Source organism: Fistularia commersonii, chromosome 8, assembly GCF_037954325.1.
Source record: "Fistularia commersonii isolate RoL2024-O1a breed Wild chromosome 8, RoL_Fcom_v1.0, whole genome shotgun sequence".
Taxonomy (NCBI): domain Eukaryota; kingdom Metazoa; phylum Chordata; class Actinopteri; order Syngnathiformes; family Fistulariidae; genus Fistularia; species Fistularia commersonii.
Genome location: NC_141291.1, coordinates 10,343,907 through 10,364,210, shown reverse-complemented (window position 1 = coordinate 10,364,210; position 20,304 = coordinate 10,343,907). Strand labels below are relative to the sequence as shown.

At 40.4% G+C, this 20,304-nt stretch overlaps 1 protein-coding gene across 8 annotated transcripts in view; it reads right to left on the bottom strand.

Moving 5' to 3' along the window:
• Nucleotides 1-3,385: 3,385 nt before the first annotated feature.
• Nucleotides 3,386-20,304, bottom strand: part of kiaa1217 (KIAA1217 ortholog) — an 80,365-nt gene continuing 63,446 nt past the window's right edge. For 6 of the 8 annotated variants that reach the window (XM_086151092.1, XM_086151091.1, XM_086151096.1 and 3 more), the window contains 15 exons: nt 19,981-20,085; nt 19,456-19,505; nt 15,045-15,184; nt 14,711-14,886; nt 12,995-13,125; nt 12,672-12,819; nt 11,538-12,039; nt 11,245-11,443; nt 10,881-11,158; nt 10,575-10,727; nt 10,153-10,275; nt 8,490-8,567; nt 6,738-8,393; nt 6,085-6,216; nt 3,386-5,041 (listed from right to left, as the gene is read on the bottom strand). In XM_086151092.1, the coding sequence (XP_086007218.1) occupies nt 4,514-5,041; nt 6,085-6,216; nt 6,738-8,393; nt 8,490-8,567; nt 10,153-10,275; nt 10,575-10,727; nt 10,881-11,158; nt 11,245-11,443; nt 11,538-12,039; nt 12,672-12,819; nt 12,995-13,125; nt 14,711-14,886; nt 15,045-15,184; nt 19,456-19,505; nt 19,981-20,085 (4,399 nt within the window). In that variant the 3' untranslated portion in view covers nt 3,386-4,513. The remainder of the gene's footprint in view (nt 5,042-6,084; nt 6,217-6,737; nt 8,394-8,489; nt 8,568-10,152; nt 10,276-10,574; nt 10,728-10,880; nt 11,159-11,244; nt 11,444-11,537; nt 12,040-12,671; nt 12,820-12,994; nt 13,126-14,710; nt 14,887-15,044; nt 15,185-19,455; nt 19,506-19,980; nt 20,086-20,304) is intronic. The other 2 variants (XM_086151093.1, XM_086151099.1) reach the window with 1 other exon arrangement.

The window sequence follows — 20,304 nt, the reverse complement described above, 5'->3', positions numbered from 1 at the left end:
AAAACAACTAACATGTGCGGTCCTTCTCATAGACACATTCCTTATCCTATCCATCCTCGTCACTCCCAAAGAGAACCTCAACATCTTCATCTATGCGACCTCCAGTTCCACTTCCTGTTTTCACTTCATTGCAACTGTCTCTAAACCATACCGCATCACTGGTGTCACCACTGTCCTGTACACCGTTCCTGCTATCAAATGCTGCCAAATAAAATAACCCATAATCACAATTTCCTCCACTTATTCTTATCAATTTTTGGGCCAAAGCTTCAGATGATTCAACATGGTACATGCTGAATATTGTTTCGTCAATAAAATTGCCTTCTTTTGTCATTCTATGCACATACCTTATTTTGGATAGTATCAAATATTCCACAATGGGAACCAGACTCAAAACCTTCTTTTGACTCCAGGAAGACTAAAGTAATTTATTTAAATCGAATTCAGAGATGTCCCCTCTCTAACCCTGTCTACCATAGACACCCATGGTATACTCTGCCTTTTAAACCAAATGATCTTGTATGTGATTAGGGTAAATAGCTTTTCTTCCACTTATGGAGAAAGAGTTGCAATTTGAATGTAAGGTCAGTCTTCATAGTAAGGATTCATTGTGTTTCTACTGAGGCACCACTATGCATATATTTTGGTAAAAGATATTTTAACTCCTGTAGAAATGTTAGAGGAGGTTATAGGGAAATCAGTTTTCCTTTTTTAAAAAGTGTATATACTACATAAAGAAAGGTGATATCTTTGTTTTGCTTGCCTTTTACGGTCAGTAATGTTTATGACTTAGAAGGACAATATAGCTAACAACGTGACACTTCTCCCACAACCCAGCAACTTTTCCACAAAGCTACTTTAGGTCTGACACCACTGAAAAGACAAATGTACCCACAAAGGAGTGCTGTCTCACATTGCCATAGAAACATTTGATTTAGCTTTATTAAATCTGACGAGATAGCATGTATATTTTGAGCTAATTTGTTATTTGTACTTGTTTAAACTAATTTTATGCTGATCTGTCTGTTCCAGCATATTTACCTGCAATAAAGTTCAAACTCAGATCTAGCAAGGTATTGAGCCGCTTATCAAATCGCTAATCAGCCGCTAATCATCAAAATATTTTTTTAGCCCACTACCTCTTTAACTACCACTATCATCTGTGCAAAGTGTATATATATTAATATCATATTTATATATTCTCACAGACACTTTACTTGTCATCATTTAATTTTTCTACCCACATCTTCTGCTGTTCTCCTGTTATTTCTATAACCAATCCCTTTGCAAGGCATTTCTTTCATTTCTTGTTTATGTTTTTACATCATGTATTCTATTGTATATATTTACCATGATTTTTGTTTACTTATATCAATATCTTTTACTTGCATATTCTATCTATTATTAGTATTTGCACACTTTTCTACTCTGTAATGCTGCTGTGACAATTGCATTTCCCCATTGTGGGATCAATAAAGTCTATCTCATGTTAAATTATATTATCTTATCTCAAAAGAACACAATGACAGGATGATTTTTTCAAACACATTTTTTTGCTCACATCATCCTCACTGATAATTTGACCTATTTCCACAGCACAGCCGAAGCAAGATGTCCTTGTAGGCATGGTTGAGGAAAAAATACAACACAGGATCCAGGACAGCACTAATACAAGTCAATGCGGCTGTGATGCGGTTGGCTGTTTTCAGTGACTCGTCTCTTGCTACAGTGATATTTTCATAACTGTGACTTGCAATGTATATCACTCTATTCACGTGGTAGGGCACAAACGCGCACATGAAGTTTACCACAACAAGGACGATCATTTTTATGGCTTTTTCTTTCATCTTCCTCTTGATATGTTGCTTGATTAATCGTAATCTCTGTAAAATCAGTGCATAGGAGACCAGTATTGTAATGAAGGGAATGAGAAATGCCACTACAGTTGACACTAAAGCAGGAGGAGATGACTCTTCCAAGTACAACAAGTTACACGTGCCTGCTGAAGTATTGTTAGCTTTGATATTTGAGAACATTTTTGGACTCAAACTCAAAGTAGTTATCACCCAAATGAAAGCAGCAATTATCTTGGCATATGCAGCCTTTCTGAGCAATTTTGATTTTACAGGTAGAACCACAGCCAAGAGTCTGTCTAAGCTAATGAAACTAATAAAGTAAATGCTGCAATACAAGTTAAGGTGAAAGAGAAAACCTCCAACTCGACAAAGCACCAGTCCAAAGGGCCAGTGGCTGTCAGACAGGTGGTAAACGATACGCATGGGTAAAATAAGAACATAACAAATATCCGCTATGGAGAGTTGGCTAAGGAATATCCTTGATGAAGATCTTTTTTCCTGGTGAAAGAAGGTCCACAGTGCTAAGGCATTGCTCGGTACAGCAATGATGAAAACAAAGATGTAAAATGTTGAAAAGAGGATGTTTTCCTTTCGGTAGCCACTGCTATGGAAGCCTTGTATCTCTTCCTCAGAGCTGTTCATGTTTCTTATGACTCGCCTGCTGAAAAACATAATGGAGCTGTTATGATGGTACAAAACACCTGTAGGAGCATGTGATCATTTGACCCTGCTCTAATTTAGCAGCGACGGTCTTGGTCAAAGAAAACCACAACTAGACATTTAAGTTTAGCCCACACAGAAGTCACACTGGGCCAAAAGTACAACCATGAGAATGACATTTCTGTGTGGTGTTTTGTGGAAACAGGAACTGACGAGCAGTTCATTCTGGCGGCATAATGGAATTATTAACTGTATTAAATTTGCAAATATTAGCAAATCAAATATTTTCAAAACATAGTGGCATGGTATAAATTGTGAAAAAAAAATCAAGTCTTTTTTTTTTTTTTTTTTACAAACTAAGTCTCAATTCTTTAATTCTTGGTAGTAAAGGTATTTGGTGGCGACGGTCACAAATCCTAATCAAGTGAATCAATAGAGTAAACAATCAAACCTGACCAAAACAAGGCGTAAAAATGCCAGCTTCCATAGCTAAATTGAAAGCTGTAACATTATAATTACATATATCCCTTTCATTTTTAACGCTTATTGTACTTGCAAGCCATAGTGAGTTTTTCCCCTAAAATGCCATTTTTGGTTGATATCTGACAATTACTCTCCAATGGTAAGAGCAAAGTTACAGCATTACACTCATAAGTGGTAGTTATACCAAAAATGATGGTTCTTACCTATAATTGCAGTGTCTGCTCAGTGTCAGCGAGAAAAAAAATAACTAGTTTGAGGAGATGAAGAAGCAGAAGTGACAGCTGTACCACTCTTTTGTGGTTTGTCACAACTGTGCAAACACAAACAATATCAAACATGCACACATACTGTGGATCACAAAAATTCAAGTCATTGACACTCAGTGCTTTACAAGCATGCAAGTCTTTATTTTTGCTACTCCAACACACATTTGTTTTTACCATACTGATCCTCTGTAGTGTGATTTAAAGCTTTACAAAATGAAAGAAAACCAAATATTTACAACAACAACAAGAAAAAAACTATCTGTGCAAACAAGTCTTCTTTTACACCACTCTCCTAAAATATTTGATAGGCATGCATACGAATTAACTTTGGTATGTTAACAAAACTACTTAGATTCTTAGTAGAAGCATCTATGTACAGTACATGTGGTAGAACTGATTTGATCACATGTTTTTTTTTTAGTTTCTTTTTTTAAGTACAGTTTACATTACATTACAGACAACATTACGTGTTAAATTAGCAAACTGAGACCAGCAGTACAAACACTGAGGTCGAAACATGAGTGCATGTAAATTCCTCTAAATCTTCAGACTGAGTTAGGCTTGTAGTGAGTCATTTTAGAACGACTTTGGCAAATAGGCACATCAAAATTAATATGTGTATTACTCGAGCTACTACATTGGAATTGGCAGTTGGTATATGTAACGATGAAAAAATGCTCTTAAAAGCCAAGTCAGTGAATAATGAGCTCCACTTTAAAATTTTTGTATACGTTGTGTATACAATGAAGGCATTTACATGGGCTCTTCTGAATCTCTGGGAAAACAACAAAATTACAAGATTAAATATACTGTGGTTATCCAATTTCTGGTATGAAAAATAAAACGCAATCTGTACATGGTCTGTGTGATTGAACACGTTCTCTATTTTCCCTATTCATAGCTACAGCAAGAAAAATATAACTTTAACACAGTGAGAGCCTTCCACTTCAAATATAAAGTGGTAAAACTAATCTTTTTTTTAAGTTCCGTTATAAAACATTTTGTCTGAACATCTGGTACACCTCCAGTCAAGAATCACAATGAAATAAGGAACTCAAAAAAAGATTAAAGCATTGGTGTGAGAATGCCAGTGTCAAATAAATTTTGAATGGGGGAGTGCATGACATAATACTTTTACAGTAACATAAAAAAACAAAAACAACCAACAATTAAAGAAGAAAACAATAACATATAAAATGAAACATGATTAGGGCTATCTGTTTTAAAGCTGGAGGGACTGTAATGGGGTTATGTAGCGTCCTTAGCTGTTGTAGCTGTTGGGATGCAGGATTTGCCGCTGCTGCCGTTGTGCGACCTGTAGCTGGTGAAGCTGGGGGTGTGTATGGTGCGGATGCTCTTTCCACCTGGGCCCAAAGGTGTGGGCGACAGAGGGGAGGGGGAGGAGGGGGAGAATGAAGAGGAAGAGGAGGTGGAGGAGGAGTGCACTCGACCATTCTGAGTCTGTGAGGAGAACGAGAGAGCTTTACCTGTGTGCTGTGAAGGTGTGGGGAGTTTGAGGGATCCGTTAGACAGGGAGGGAATGTGGGAAGAAGGTAGGGAACCAGAACGAGTTTTGTGAGAGGACAGGATGGAGGACTTTGACACAGAGGAAGAGGAAGAGGAGGATGGGTTAATGGAATTAGTAACATCTGGGTTTTGCACAGACATGGAGTTGCCTTTAGTAGAACTAGGATAAAAAGCGGGGATTTTAGAGATGGGTATAGTAGGGGAGGTAGTTTTATGATCCCCTCCCACTCTTTTAGCACTTCCGTTAGCCTGTAAACAGAGATGCCAAAACAGATACTGGTTGTCAAAAAAAGAATCAGGTCAAATTATACATATGAAAGGCAGGACAATGTTAACAAACCTCTACAAGTTATAGACACAGAAAAAAAACTATGACTATGAGACAAATATTAATATTATGAAGACACAACTAATCCACACCAAAATGACCAACATATATGGTCAAATTTTACTTGGTTACATGAAAGGAGAGGCACAACAAAGTGGGAGACTTGTTACCAGGTAAGATGGTTGCAAAGGTTAGATAGAGTGAAGCAGCATCTTGACACTGCCGGTGTGTTAGAGGGGCTTGTGAAAAGACATTCATTCAGTGGCTATTTAGATAGATTTCAAATACAGGGTTAGGATTTTGAAGAGTGTGAGCAGACAGGGGAAATGTGGGGCAGTCGTCCACTGAAACCGATGGTGCAACATGGTGAGATCTGGCAAGGATTTATTTGCCGGGAAATGTATCACTGTGTAGTTAGGAAGCTATGCAGTAATGTGGGGTTTCAGCAGAGATGCATTGTGAGGTGGGGGGGGAGGGGAGCACAGCCTAAAAGGTCAGTGAGTTCTTTATTTTATTTTAACGCAGCCATAAGCATCCTTGGGTTTTGGCAACACTGTTTAGGAACTCAGCTGTGATGGGAACGGGAGATGTGATGACAACTCAGCTGATGACAGGGTTGGATTCCATTTGTCTCTGCTATTTTTTTCCGTTTTTTTTTTTTTTTTTTTTGTTAAATCACCAACACAGTGAAAACCATGAGCAGTGTGGACATGCAGAAGCATACAGTACAGTGATGTTATGGGGTAACAGTCAAAAGTCAAACATGCCTTCTTGTCAGAGCAGACTCAAAAGAAACATTAAGAGAGCCACAGTTGTCACCACAGTGACTTTATTTTTTTTCCCCCAAAACACTTGGAAACTGACAACTTTGGTAGTATTTCCCCTTTACTATTCATGCTTCATATTTTTGATTGCTATAAATGTATTTCCTTTAGTCTCCAGTAAGGCCCTACATTAAAACTACCTGTCGGAACTGCCTTTGAGCGTCCTGCAGTTTTTGCTGTTTTCCTGCTTTGTCAGGAGTACTCGGTGACTGCCTGGACTTCGTAGACAAAGGGATGGGCATCCGACTAGTAGGGGAAGCGACACTGGTATTCTGCAGGGGGATCCAAACGAAAAACAAAACAAGAAATAAAACAAAAGAAGGGAGAGACACACCATATAGGAAGTATGAAAACTCAGGACACTGACAGTACAAACATCTTTCATTCATCACCTAGATAATCAACACCAGTGGGAAATCATGCACCAAGTAGGACCATAAAACTTCCATTCAATAGTAACAGTGGTACATGCAGTCAAGGATTAGAACAATGACAAAGATTAATCATCATATGTGTCCTTGTTGAGTTTGTCATTTGCTGAAAACCTCAGAGTTTTAGCAATGAACTGAAGCGAGAGATGGTAGGCAGGAACCGAACGAAATGCCAGCCCCAACATGATTTTACAGAGGGAGAAAACCAAGGTGGACTTTTCCAACATTTCCAACTACCTGTGGAGTCTGTGGAGTGGATTAATTGTTTGTAATTTCAGTGGTTAGGGCTGGAGTGAGGGTAGGTTGGAAACTGAAAGAGAAAGACCCAAAGCCTTGTGGAGCAACAATAGCTAGAGAGAGACCTGTTGCACGGTGCAGGGGGCACTGAGGGCAGTGGTGGTGATGGTGGTAGTTGTTGTGGTGTTGGGGGTGGCGGGGACGACTACAGGACGAGGAAGGAGCAAGGGTTTAGTCTTCTTCTGCAATAAATTTTTGCTGGATACCTTCAGGGCAGACCCCCTGGAGGTGGGAAGAGAGGACGACCTCTTCAGGCCCACTACTTCTGAGATTTTCTTGTTTGCCCCTGTTGTCACCTCTGCACAAACTGGATCGACTGATTCCTCAGGGGAGCGAGGTCCCATCTCAGTGATAGTGGTCTCCAGCTGCTTGATGGTCTGTTCTAGGCTGTCCAGAGTCTTGTAGGCGTTCTTCCGTATTTCATTTGTCCTGCAAACAGAGTCTGAGGTTGGCCTCTTCTGTGGAACTGAGCTTGTTGACTTGGAGTCCGCAGAGGATTTTGAACGTGTAATCTCAAATCTCTTTGCTTCCTTGTGCTGCCTGACTGTGCCATCAGACTCCTCCTCATCTTCGTACACAACCACCTGTAGGGTCTTTTTGCCTGACTTCGTGCCCGTGCGAATTGCCTGGGTAAGCGCGGCCAGCTGTTTTTTAGGGAACTTAAACTTGAATTTTTTCTTACTATCCTGCTTGGTTTCCCCATTTGCGTCAAAGTTCACCCCACTGTCAGTTAGTTCAGAAATAGAGGACAAAGATGAGGATGATAAGCTGGTTTGGTCGCCGATGCTCTGAGAAGAGCTGACCTTTTTACCATCAACCACTTCAATCCCTCCAGTGTTTATGTGCAGCCAGCTGCTCCTCTCCGTGTCTGACTCTTCGCTCTCCTCCTCAATGCGCTCTTCGGCCAACATCCTCTCCAGTTCCTCCTCACACTCAAAAATGGTGGAAAGTCGCTTGTAAGCTGAACGGATATCCATAGGTTCATCAAAAATAATGATGACGGGCTTTTTGTTAAATCCATTATCCTGAGGTACGTTGGGATCTGCTAAGGTGGCACCACCCACAGTGACAGTCTGGACACTTCCCTTCTTGGCATTGACAAGTTCCTGGTACTCACCACATGACAGAGCCTGAACCTTAGTGTTAGTGATCATAAAGGCAATATTGTCAGGGGGTGGAGGAGCCTCTTCACCAGGTAGGTCTGGACTAAGACTTGCATCTTCATGAACCTGCTTGTTGTTCGTGTCGGGTGGATAATTGTTTACCACAGAAGTGTTTTTTGTATTCACAGTAGAACTGTTAGTCCCCTCTACATCCATACTGTCTGTAGAAGTTGGCATAGACTCAGGAATCACACTTTTTCCTGAGGAAATGTTCTCCTGTTTCACCAGACTTTTCTTTTCTTTGTTAATTTTGTTGAGGATGTTTCCCTTCTCCATCTCTGCACTAGTCTTCAGAGACTCCGAGCGTTTAACGTGCTTCTTGGACAATTTGAATCCATTTAGGCCCGTGGGCTTTGGTGATATAGGTGGAGGTGATTTAGGCACTGGTGAGACCGGTGGATGATCCTGCTGCTGTTGCTGGCTTGAAGAATTGTCATTAACATTGACATTTGACACCTGTGATGGAGACTGTGAAGGCTCTCGTTGTTCATTAGTTTCCTCGGTTCCTGACGGAGGAGGGTACTCTTTGGGAATCTTTCCAGTCACATAGTAAATGACCTAAGAATATAAAGCAGTAGTCGTTAAAATTCACATTTTGAAATATATTTGCCTGTACCTGAATATCATGGTATTAAATTCAAAGCTCACACTTACCCCCTGGCTTTGTCTGACAGTCGAGTTGCCGTTTTCATCTGTATCTGGAGTTTTATCATCTTGACTGGGCTCTGAACTCTGCTAGGACAGTGTGCGAGGGAACAATATTACTGGGCAACTGGTGCATCAGGTTGCTAGTGATTAACGGTTTTAACGTACATCGCACTAGCATCTATGGTGCCAATACTAAAGTAAACAAATACCCACGAAAGCTATTTGCAGAATACATTTTTAAGATTAGAGCTTTTTTTCATAAGCTTTATCATCACAATTTATGTGTTGTTCTGATAATTAAATAGTGCATGTTAAATGTCTCCAGTAAAGTTTATTAAATCTGGTTTATAAAATAAGCATTTACTATCCGTGACTTAAAAGGGATTTTTAAATCATGTTTTTGCATACTGCTTGTTAATATTGCAAATGCTTTTTTGAATTTACATTTAAAAAACAGCCCACAGCATAACTTTCTCTGTAATTTCAGATAAAATCCCATTATCTGTTGTGTTAATATAGTTTATATTAACCCACAGTTAATCTTGTCTCTATTTTCACAAAAATTAAATCTGCTTGCAATATTGAACCAGTCGACTAATGATTCAGATGATACAAGCCTCACAATTACCATTTTCATCTATTTCTCATGCATGAAAGTTTTATGTTTCCTAGTCAATCTTTTCTTACTCTATGAATTTAATTCAAGGGCTTAGCAGTACTAATCACAAAAGCAAAAGATGCAATGCAATTATTGGCATTATACTGCAATAAAATTTTCAATTTCATAATGCATATTATCAAATCTCTGAATCTGTACACTTTCATTAGCGTCTGTGAGATATCTAAACATTTGTAATGACACATGAAAATTTTCACATCTCACAATTATTTACATATTTTAATAGTTAGTTAACTTTGCATCAACTCTGCCTTTATATATTCTATTATCCTGTGAATTTGTTTGGGCTGTACCTGGAGCCAGTCCAATTCATTGCTTGTCAACATATGAGAATTCTTTGTAACAATAAGAGGCAAAGGTTGAGACAAATATAGTTTTTGAAAAATGGACTGATATGTGGATTAAAGGATTGTGCTATTTCCATGGGAATAAGGCTGAGAAAGCAAAGTGATGTAAAGTAGAGTAAAGATGCAGAGAAATGAAATATTAATTCCTAAGAAATAAATGAGAGGGGAAGCATGCAAGGTAGCCAAACTACCCTCTAGTAAGTCTGCAAGGATGGTGTCTCTTCTAATTGTCAATTAAATAACTAGAACGATAATTGTAAAGAAAGAGATTAAAGAAAGACAAAAGACGATTTAATTGCCTGTCAAGTACAGTGCTGATGTCTTTATTGATTTGAAGAAGACAAGTGATAATCAAAGCATCGGCAGAAAACCCCATCATACTCTTGTCCAGATACACAAAAGACAGCATCTTTTCAGAGGCTCAATTGTATGCAGACTTAATCCTGATATTTTCAAGCTTCAGGAGGGGAGGAGGATGAGGCAGCAAGGAAAGGAGTTGTTGGAGGCAGCTGTTACAAGTTTCTCTTGCGCCAAAGCAAGGATGCAAAGGTGTATAAGTGTTAAGATACAGCAATCAGTTGTGTCAGACAGTTGGCAGAGGCAGGCAGTTAGCTGGACAGCTGTACGGCGACATACATTTTACCTTTTTCTCTTTGACGGGCATTAAGGCCCCTGGTCTTAGCTCTTTTATCTGTGGTTCAATTCGAGCGGTGGGCTCTATCAAACTTTTCACCCCTACTTCCTTAACTGCGCACTTCTGGAAAACCTGGAAAGTGTAGGGCAAATGGGCAAACAAGCATTTTGAGGGGGGGCTTTGAGTATTTTCTTTTCAAACACAGGTTTGAAATTCCATATATGAGAGACTTGGAATCAGTGTCAATGGTTAAATCATTTATCAACTGTCTGGAACTATCCTTTGCGTCTTCCAAAGTGAGCACAACAGAAAGAAGTGAGAAGCAACCCGATCCCAAAAAGCAGAAATCAGCAAAGTATAGTAGACCTTCCACCCAAGATGTGTTTTTGTTCACACGTACGAGACAATGTATGTGTGCGAGTGTATCTAACCTGAAGCTCTGCCATGATCTTGTCCCCCTCATCTTCTTCCTCTGCTGGAGCAGATGCAATGGCAGGGGTAGGAGATACAGGCCTCTTGATCTCTGGAGAAACTTTGTTGGGCTTGGGTTGGCGAGCAGGAGGTCGATCCTCCTCTTCACCCTCCTGATAAAGGGACAGTAAACAGATTTATTACTGCTAATAAATTGCATATTATGTATCTTATATATGTACAACTTCTGTTTGACGGTGAAGCGACTGGATGCGGCCTACATTCATGAATGGGCGTTGTTTCCGAGAACTCTTTTCTAGACTGACCTGAGCTGATACAGACTCCTTTCTGGTGTAAACCACCTCTCCAGATCGTGTGGTGGTCATGCCTGAGCTTGAGTTGTTGAAGGTCTTTCTTGGAGGAGGTGGAGGTGGGGACTTGCTGGACTTCTCAGATCCCTGCTTGGTGCCACCATCGGCCATCTTGCTGGCAGCCTTGGAGGGTTTCTCCAGTGCAGGTTTGGCTGCCTTCTCCACAACAGGCTTTGGAAGCTTCTCGGGTCCTTTCTTACCTGGCTTGTCTGAGTGAGTCTCAGACTGGAGTTCTTAATCATGAAAAGGGAAAAAAAGCATAGTTGAACATGGGGTCACTGGGTTAATATTTTTTTCATTTGACTATATTTTTACAAACCTGTTGGCGACTCCAGTTCTCTATGAATGTTTGCTTGTTCCCTGGAGGCAGCAGGGGCTATTCCGGGGTTCCCTTCAACATCTAGGCTGGGAATGCCCTTCATCATGCTGGCCTGGGCCTCCTGGAGGATCTTCTCGAATTCTTTTCCATCATAGTGTCCCATGTTTTGCCTCTTCTCTTCCCAGCCCTTCTCTGCAGCCTGAGAATGGAAAAAATAGGATACATTAACGTTTTAAAAAGCTTGGCTGGTTCCAAGGAAGTTGTCCAAAAAAGTGATGAGCGACTAAACATACCTCTATGGAAATGGCTCTGTTTTTGCTTTTTTCCTGACTGCTCTGCAGCTCCTCTATGACGAGATCCTGGCTTACAGCGATGTCGCCATTGTTCATTGAGTTCCCAGCTGTCTTCTTGTGATGGATTGGACTCTGTGGATCAGAGGTTGCCCCGTTGGGAGGCTTGTGGCCTTGGCTCTTGCTTGGGTTGGGGCAATGAACATGAGATGGGCTCGGTGTAAGTGGTGGACTGGGCTGAGTAGATAATGCTGCTGACTGCTGAGAATGCTGCATCTGGACCGGGGAGCTCTGGACATGATGGATCACCACTGGAGAGGAAGGCATCACCTCTGATCTAATGGTGGAACTCAGAGGCTCCAGTTGGGCTGCTGCACCGCCAGGCTGGACTGACCCTTGAGGAACATCAGCAGGAGCCTCTGTAGCAGTTGTTGCTAAGGAACTGTTGTCTGTTGGAATATGAACTGAAGGATCAGATCCCTTCTGAGGGCCCTCAGTTGCACACCTGTTGAGATAATAATGGTTTATATCAGAAACTCAGTGAAAATGTTCAAAACCTCTGATGTACAATACCAATATACCATCTCCACCAAATAGCCCTCATAAAAATATCACATTTGGATTACTGCATTTGATTTCTTACCCAAATGTAAACAAGTCACATCAGATAGTTAAATTGGCAAATAATGCAGATTCATTTGGGGTTGAAAATATCATAAAAAGTCACGATGAATGGCTAAGAGGGCAAGTTTTCTTTGAATTCCCAATGTCATACAGGGAAAACGGGAGAGCACATGGGAGCACGTTTGGACTCTGTGACATATCAAAATGGAAATAAGGGGCTGCAGTGTCAACTAAATGAACTCACTTATCGCTTCAGTGAAGCTGATGGAAGTAAACCGAGTTTGACGACACACTTCTCTATCCACACAAAATTACCTCTTTGATGGAATACAGGCCAGCTTGCCCCTATAATCAAACAGTACAATCTCCATCATCGCAGAACCGTCTGAGGATCTGGGAGAAAGGCTTTTTGTTTTCATCCTCAATTCCCCATTTCTCACACTTGGTCCCCATGCTCCAATACCTCCTCCCCTGATCCCAACTTTATCTTCTCTGTTTCTATCTTAGCCCTACCTCCGCAGACTACTGAGTGTGTCAGTCAGGCTCTTGACCCTTTTAAGCATACTATCCAGTTTATGGGGCTCCTCTTTCAAAAACTTCACAGCTTCGACTTCTATCCTGAGCACAGCCCTCATTCTTGTCTGCAGGGCTGGAAACTCTCCTGGGAAAATACACATACACGTGGATTAGTAGTAATCACTTACAATGTTTACCATAAACAAAATAACTTAAAGCTCATTTTGGTTTTGAAAACGTTAAGAGTCCAGTTCTCCTCTTTGCCTTTAAGTATGGAAGAAGCTACATCGGTGTGCTAAGTTGTTGATTTTTCAAATTACCTTTGAGACCCGCCAGAGATTCGCCAACCTTCCTCAGAGTCACAGCTCCCTCTTCCACATCCTTCAGCGTTACCACTCTTTGTGTTGCTGCAGAGTCTTTCTGCAGGGAGCCAACATACTGCTCCAGGTCACTGCAGAAAACCGAGCCATGCAAGACAGAAAGGGCAACAGAATTCAGGGTTGAAAATGAGGTTTAAGGAAAATTATGTAAAAAAAAGCAACAAAAGTTAAATTTGTCAACAGTATATTAGAACTGCAGAATGACTGAATATTCAGTCACTTATTGAACTACCCAATCATGAGGCAACAATTAAGATAGTAAAAATGCAGTTTAAATGAATCGGCAACAAGTTGTCCACTTTCTCATTTAAGTATGAAATTGACTTATATAAGGTTGTTCAAATAGGTTTGTTAAAAAAGCAAATAAGAAAAGACAGCTATTAATATTTTGTTTACTCTTTATAAACACTAGAGGGCAGGACCAATTCATTTATTTCACAAATAAAATGCTGACAGGTTCACATCTTAGTAACGATGCATTGATAAAGTGACACAATATTGAATGTAACAAAATAGAAATATAGACACTATGTTATACACTGTCCTGTGTATATCGGACTTTCTTAAATCAGATGGAGACTATTTGATTTATCCAGCAAATCCAATAATTGATTATACATGACAGGATTTTTTTCTACATAGAACACATTAAACCACTAGATGTGTAATTTCTGTGTGTGTAAAAAATAGTCTTTTATTAAATTAGTATTTTATTTAAGAGAGTGGTCTTTATATTTCTATATGTCTTTATATTAATATTGTGTTTCTGGGTTCATAAAGAACAATTCTGTAAGTTTAAATATGGGCTCACAGGCACATAACTAATGGTGAGAAGAACCCGAAGGAAGTCATGAAACATTTGTCTTCCTCCATTATGTCCACAGTCAATGACAAACTATCCTATTTAAAGCACCTAAGAATAATAATTATAATTAAAAATGTTTCGAAATGTTCTCTTTTTGGGTCATGATACATTAAGTTCTTGGCTTGAGAGGTCAGTGATTTCTCACACTGGTCTTAAAGCCAATAAGCCCAAATTAACCAAGCTTGTTTAAAGTGCCGCCAACTGTGTTTTGCTGACTCACACCTGGATAAGATGGGGTAACCATTGACTTTATTTGCTCATTTCCTCATCTCCACGAGCAGTTATTGTGTTTATTGGGGCATATGTTCACCGCTCCATAGAAAGAGAATGCCATTTGACCTTGCTTGTAAACATCCAAATAAAAAGGATTAAATTACCGTTCCCTGTTGGCAAGATGAGGCAAGTGAATTAAAATAAAAGCAGAGCGGGAAATAATTACTCCCAAGTTGGGTCACTTGTTTAAGACTGTCTCTGTGAAGGAGGCATGACTTGCCTGTACAAACCTGTGCGCTATGATTTGCAGGGAGGTGGCTTGTCAGAGAGTTTAGCAGGAAAGAGCTCAGAGGAGCTGACTGAAATTAAGCTTCTCGGGGATTTCCGAGGCGAGAGCATTTTGACTAGAGACAGACGAGTGTTAACGGACTGGGCATTAAGATTTATTATTTAGATCTCATGGACTCAGGAGTTAATCACTGAAAATATTTTGTCACAGATATAAACTGTAACTATCAGCTAAATAAGAAAACAACACTTATGGCAGTTAATCAGATAATAATGACGAGCAGCCGTACCCAAGCTGAGTAAGGACACGCTCCTCCAGACCCAAGTACTTGTGTCGGTCCTCCTCTACCAGGGCCCTCTGTTTCTGAGCGGGGTCCTCCAGTCGCCTAATGGCTTCTACAAGTTTAACATTGATTTCCTGTTCCGCCCGTTTCAGCTGTACGCGCAACACCTCCTGGTTTTGAAGCTGAGCGGATGCACAGAGGAATGAAACATTAGACCATCCAGATCAGCGTAACAAAAATACCAAACTGTGTGAGGGTTCTCTATTGCACATTGCACAGAGGATATCTGAATGGACACAACCACATCATAAATTAATATAAAAACAGAAAGCGACCTCACCTGTTGCTGTCTCATCTGATGCAGTTGCATCCTGAGATCAGAAACATTTTTCCTGAACTGCTGGAGGTTGACTTTAAGAGGGGCTGTACCTTTCTCTGGTGGGCCTGCACTACTTTTGGGAGGCAAAACTGGTGAACCACCTGGAGAAAGAAAAAGGTCAACCTGAGAATATGGTCAGTTACGTAGGATGTGAGAAACTTTTTTCCACATTTTTATTATTCAAATACTCTACACTCTATCATATCATTCTATCAAGGTTAATACATAAAATTACACTTCCTTCTTGACTGCACATAAGAAAAACATGTTCGCTTCCAACCCAGCTTGCTGTCCTAAGAATGGACTCAATATATTTTCCTGTCAATATATTGGTAAATGTTTTAATAAATAATAGAAAATCAAGATTTAAGGTCAAAATATAAACTGATAAGAGCAGAGGGAGGAGCACCCAGGCAGACTGCATCTTGTATAGACAAGGTAACCTGAAAGAGATAAATTACTACAAAGTAGTTGTGGGTGAGAGTGTAGCCAGACAGCAAAGGATAGTGGTTTGTAAGATGACTCTGGTGACAAGGAAGATCAAGAGGACAAAGGCAGATGAGAGGACAAAGTGGTGGAAGCTGAAAAGGGGGGTGTGTTGTATGGTTTTCAGGGAGGAAATGAGAAAGGCTCTGGGTGGTCAGGGAGAGCTTCCAGATGATTGGACAAGTACTAGTGTTATCAGGGAGACAGGTAGAAGAGTACTTGGTGTGTCATCTGGAGGAAAAGTAGATAAGGAGACTTGGCGGTGGAATGAGGAAGTGCAGGAGTATATACAGAGAAAGCGGTTAGCAAAGAAGAAGTGGGACACTGAGAGGACTAAAGAGAACAGACAGAAGTACAGATGGGATACAGTACAGATACAGCGGAAGGTAAATATAGATATAAAGGCAAAACAAAGGGTGTGCGATGACATGTATGCTCGGTTGGACACTAAGGAGGGAGAGAATGATCTGAGAAATAATGATGGAAAGGATGTACAACAGGTCCGGGTGATTATGGATGGAAAGGGAAATGTATTGACAGATGCTAGTAATGGGAATAATGGGATGATGGAAAGAGTACTTTGAAGAGCTGATGAGTGTGGAAAATGAAAGAGAGACAAGGGTACAAGAGGTGACTATTGTAGACCATAAAGTAGCAGAAATGAGTAAAAGGCAGTAAAAGTAAAAGGTATAAGGATGAGGAAAGCACTGCAGGGGATGAAGAGTGGAAGGGCAGTTGGTCCTGATGTTATGCCTGTGGAGGTGTGGAAGTGTCTAAGAGAGGCAGTGGTAGAGTTTCTGACTAATTTATTCAACAGTATCTTAGAGAATGAGAAGATGCCTGAAGAATGGAGACAAAGTGTGATGGTGCCCATTTTTAAGAATATGAGGGAGGTGCAGAATTGCGGCAGGATATATATGCTAGCTGTGAGACGGTGGTGAGGTGTTCTGTAGAGGTAACAGAGAAGTTCAAGGTGGAGGTGAGACTCCATCAGGAATCAGCTCTGAGCCCCTTCTTGTTTGCAGTAGTGATGGACAGGCTGACAGATGAGGTCTCCATGGACCATGATGTTTGCAGATGACATTGTGATCTGCAGTGAGAGCAGAGAACGAGCCGAGGAAAATCTAGAGAGGTGGAGGTATGCGCTGGAAAGGAGAGGAATGAAAGTTAGTCGCAGCAAGACAGAGAATATGTGCGTGAATGAGAGGAACTCGGGTTGAGCGGCGAGGCTACAGGGAGTGGAGATCAAGAAGTTGGAGGATTTCAGGTACTTGGGATCAACAGTCCAGAGCAACGTAGAGTGTGGAAAAGAGGTGAAGAGACGGGTTAGAGCAGGTTGGAATGGGTGGAGAAAAGTGTCAGGGGTACTATGCGATAGAAGACTATCAGCCAGGATGAAAGGAAAGGTGTTAGAGCTAGAGCTAGGTTGTAGAGATGAAAATGTTAAGGTTCTCTTTGGGAGTAATCAGGATGGATAGGATTGGGAATGAGCCTATCAGAGGGATGGCTCATGTTAGATGTTTTGGAGAGAAGGTCAAGAGATGCGAGACTGAGATGGTTGGGTCATGTACAGAGGAGGCATAGTAAATATATTGGTCCTGCCAGGCAGGAAGTCCTGAGGAAGACCAAGGAGAACATTTATGGATGAAGTGAGAAAGGATATGTAGGCAGTTGGTGTGAAAGAGGAGGATACAGAGAATAGATTAGATGGAGAAGGTTGATTTGCTGTGGCAACCCCTGAAGTGAAAAGCCGAAAGAAGAAGAAGAAGAAGAAGAAGAAGAAGAAGAAGAAGAAGAAGAAGAAGAAGAAGAAGAAGGTCAAAAATATTTAATATAACCTAAGTTCGAAATAATGAGATTAATATATAGAGAACAGGTTTATGACTTTGAAAAATAGCCTCGCACAGGATTTCCTGATATAGTAATGTACTCCACAGTAATGTGTGCTTTGTGGCAGACTTCAGAATGTCCAAAGGGAAAAAAGGCCTTAAGAGAAAAGGGAATAAAAAGACAGAAGCCAAAACGGCATATTTTTAAGAGAAGGGGGAGCAATGGGATTTGTGTGATAACAAGGATTTATTTGTGACTCATGAAAAACTTTTATGGTAAAATCCATAAAATACAATGACCAAGCTGGAGATAGCCATGGTATTGTCACTTTAATATTAATTAAGAGTACAGCGTTGCGCTGTTCCATATCTTGAAGACAGAGTTGAGTTGTGGTTGCGGAAAGAATAAAAACAAACAGGAAATTAGCACTCACTGATTAAGCTATATATTGAGTCATGTCTTTTCATTGTCTGTCTTCATGTTGTTGCCCATAATAAATCACTTTTGATCATTTCGTGCTGGTATCCTGTTGCCTATAATATCACCCTTCCTTTTGTAATAACTGCCTGAATTCTTTTCTGTATCTCTTTCCCTACACAAGAAACACAGGCACACAAGTATTCACATTATCTGCAATTCAATGTCAGATATTGGTATTTTTTATCTCCACAAGGAATGGAGACAAGAGGTTGTGAAATAAGACTTTATATTTGCGGTTTGCTGAGAGTGCCTGTACGGGCAATCAAAATAATTATCAAATTCAATTCAAACCTCTCAGGAGCTCAAGTATGTGTTCCGATAAAACTGATAAATTCATATTTTCTCAGTCAGGGCAATAGCAGCAATAATAGATTAGAGTAGTCTAAAAAAAACAACTGTAATAAAAAGTTTTCTAAAGGACTGCTGTTTTATTACAAAGCGGGTATGAAATATGTGAACTATCCAAAGTAACTGGGGTTTGAAAAATGAAAACAAAGACGGCTGAAAAACATTCACCATCCAGTGTGAGTCCTGGTTGATACGTCTTTATACTTATGACTTTTGACTTTGCTGATACGGGCGGGAAGGCGAGTTTGAGCAGTAATGACAATAACGAGAATGACAACTTTAAGGAGATACTAATTTTTCTCAGAACATAATGTAAGTGTTTAACATAAATCTAAGGGAATTTGGGTATCTGCAAGATTAACCAGCACTTGAAAATATGGAATCAAAATAAAAGAAACTAATTCCCCTGCCCATCGCCAAACAGTAGGTCACAGTAAATCTACTCCTGTGGTCTTTTTGCAGCGTCTCACTGGAGTATTGAGAGGCGAGCAAACCCTTGTCTTCATAATCTCAAAATTATATTCACCGGCGCTTGTCTCACTAGGGACCTGAAAGCTATCTTTGGCCTTTGAGGGACTATGACTGTCAAAGTAAGCTCAGGCTTTGTCCTGACAACCTAAAGCAAGTGAGGGATCATTAAAAAAATCAGATACAACTGCTATCCTCTTGTAGTCTGCTGAGATCAAAAGCAGACCTGTAACTTTTCTGGTGTTTTCAACATACTCATTCAATCCAAAAGCCAAAAGTGGAATGTGTTGTGATCTGAAATTGGCTGCCAAAATAATTAAACAGTGTTATTTCAGTCTGTTACTGTGGAGGACCTTTTCATGAAACCTTGATCTGCCCACAGACCACTACAAAGCAGCCAATCTGCTGAATCACCTTTTCAGGTCTGAAAATAAAGTAAAATAGTGCTTTGAGGGGCAGATGTTATATCAGCTGGTTCTTGTATTTTAACTTCTATCGCTGGGATAGGCTCCAGCCCCACAGCGACACTGAGAGTAGGATAAGCCGTACAGACAATGAATGAATGAACAGACTGCGCGTACAGGGGAAAGGGCTGCAATAATATGAGCCAATGACAAGCAAGGCAGCCTCTTTGTGTTTCTCCTCCCTGCCAGACTGTTTGCTGCAGAATGTTGACGGACACTGATGTGTAGGCTTGATAATATAAGATGTTAAGGCACATAAAACAGGTATTGCAATCTATGAGCACCATGATACTGACCTGAACTTTGTGCGCTGTGGGCTGGAGATGGCACCTTTGCCGGTCTTTCACTGTTGCAACAAAGACACTGATCAAACCAAGATATTCAACGGGGAGAACACCATATTTTGAGATACTTTGGTTCACAGGTTAGTTTGTGTTAGTGAAACAGGTATGAAGGGGGGATGGCAGGCCAACCAGATGTTAAAATGATGTTATGTTTGAACAAAGCTTATTACAACACAGAGGAATAAACACTTGACGAGGTTTTAGAGTCAAGCAAACATCACAAAGACCGAAATGCCAGGTTAGAATGCAGCCACATGAATCATATCAAGAGCCATTTTAAAAAAGGGCAACTTCTTTTCATATCACACTCACCCCATTTCCTCTTAATCAGATTTATTTAATATGTCTGTTTGGAATAATCATCTCGGAGGAAAGTGATCCATATTTCTCTTGCTAAATATCAAACTTTTCATCCTCGACTCGTTTCAGCCTTATTTTTCCTAATGCCTCTGTCTGTCCTACACCTTGATTGCTTACCTGAGAGGCTCCTTGGTGCCACTAGTGTTTGGCCCCTTTAAAAGTGCATGTTGAACAAGACCAGTCAAGCTGGCAATCTGTTGCTCCATAGCCTTCATTCGCTCTCTGCAGAAACATCAGAAAATTCCACTTTCAGGAATGCAGCCTGTTGGGTATGACCACTGCCATTGGAGCAAAGATTTGCTCAGAATTACTGGGGGAGGGAACAAAATAATCAACTGTCTCTAATTACCTGGGCAGCATTCCTTTTTGTGACGTAGAGTCTATTTTAAACCAGGCCAATTATTTGCAACACATTTACTATTATATCTGTAGTATTTATTC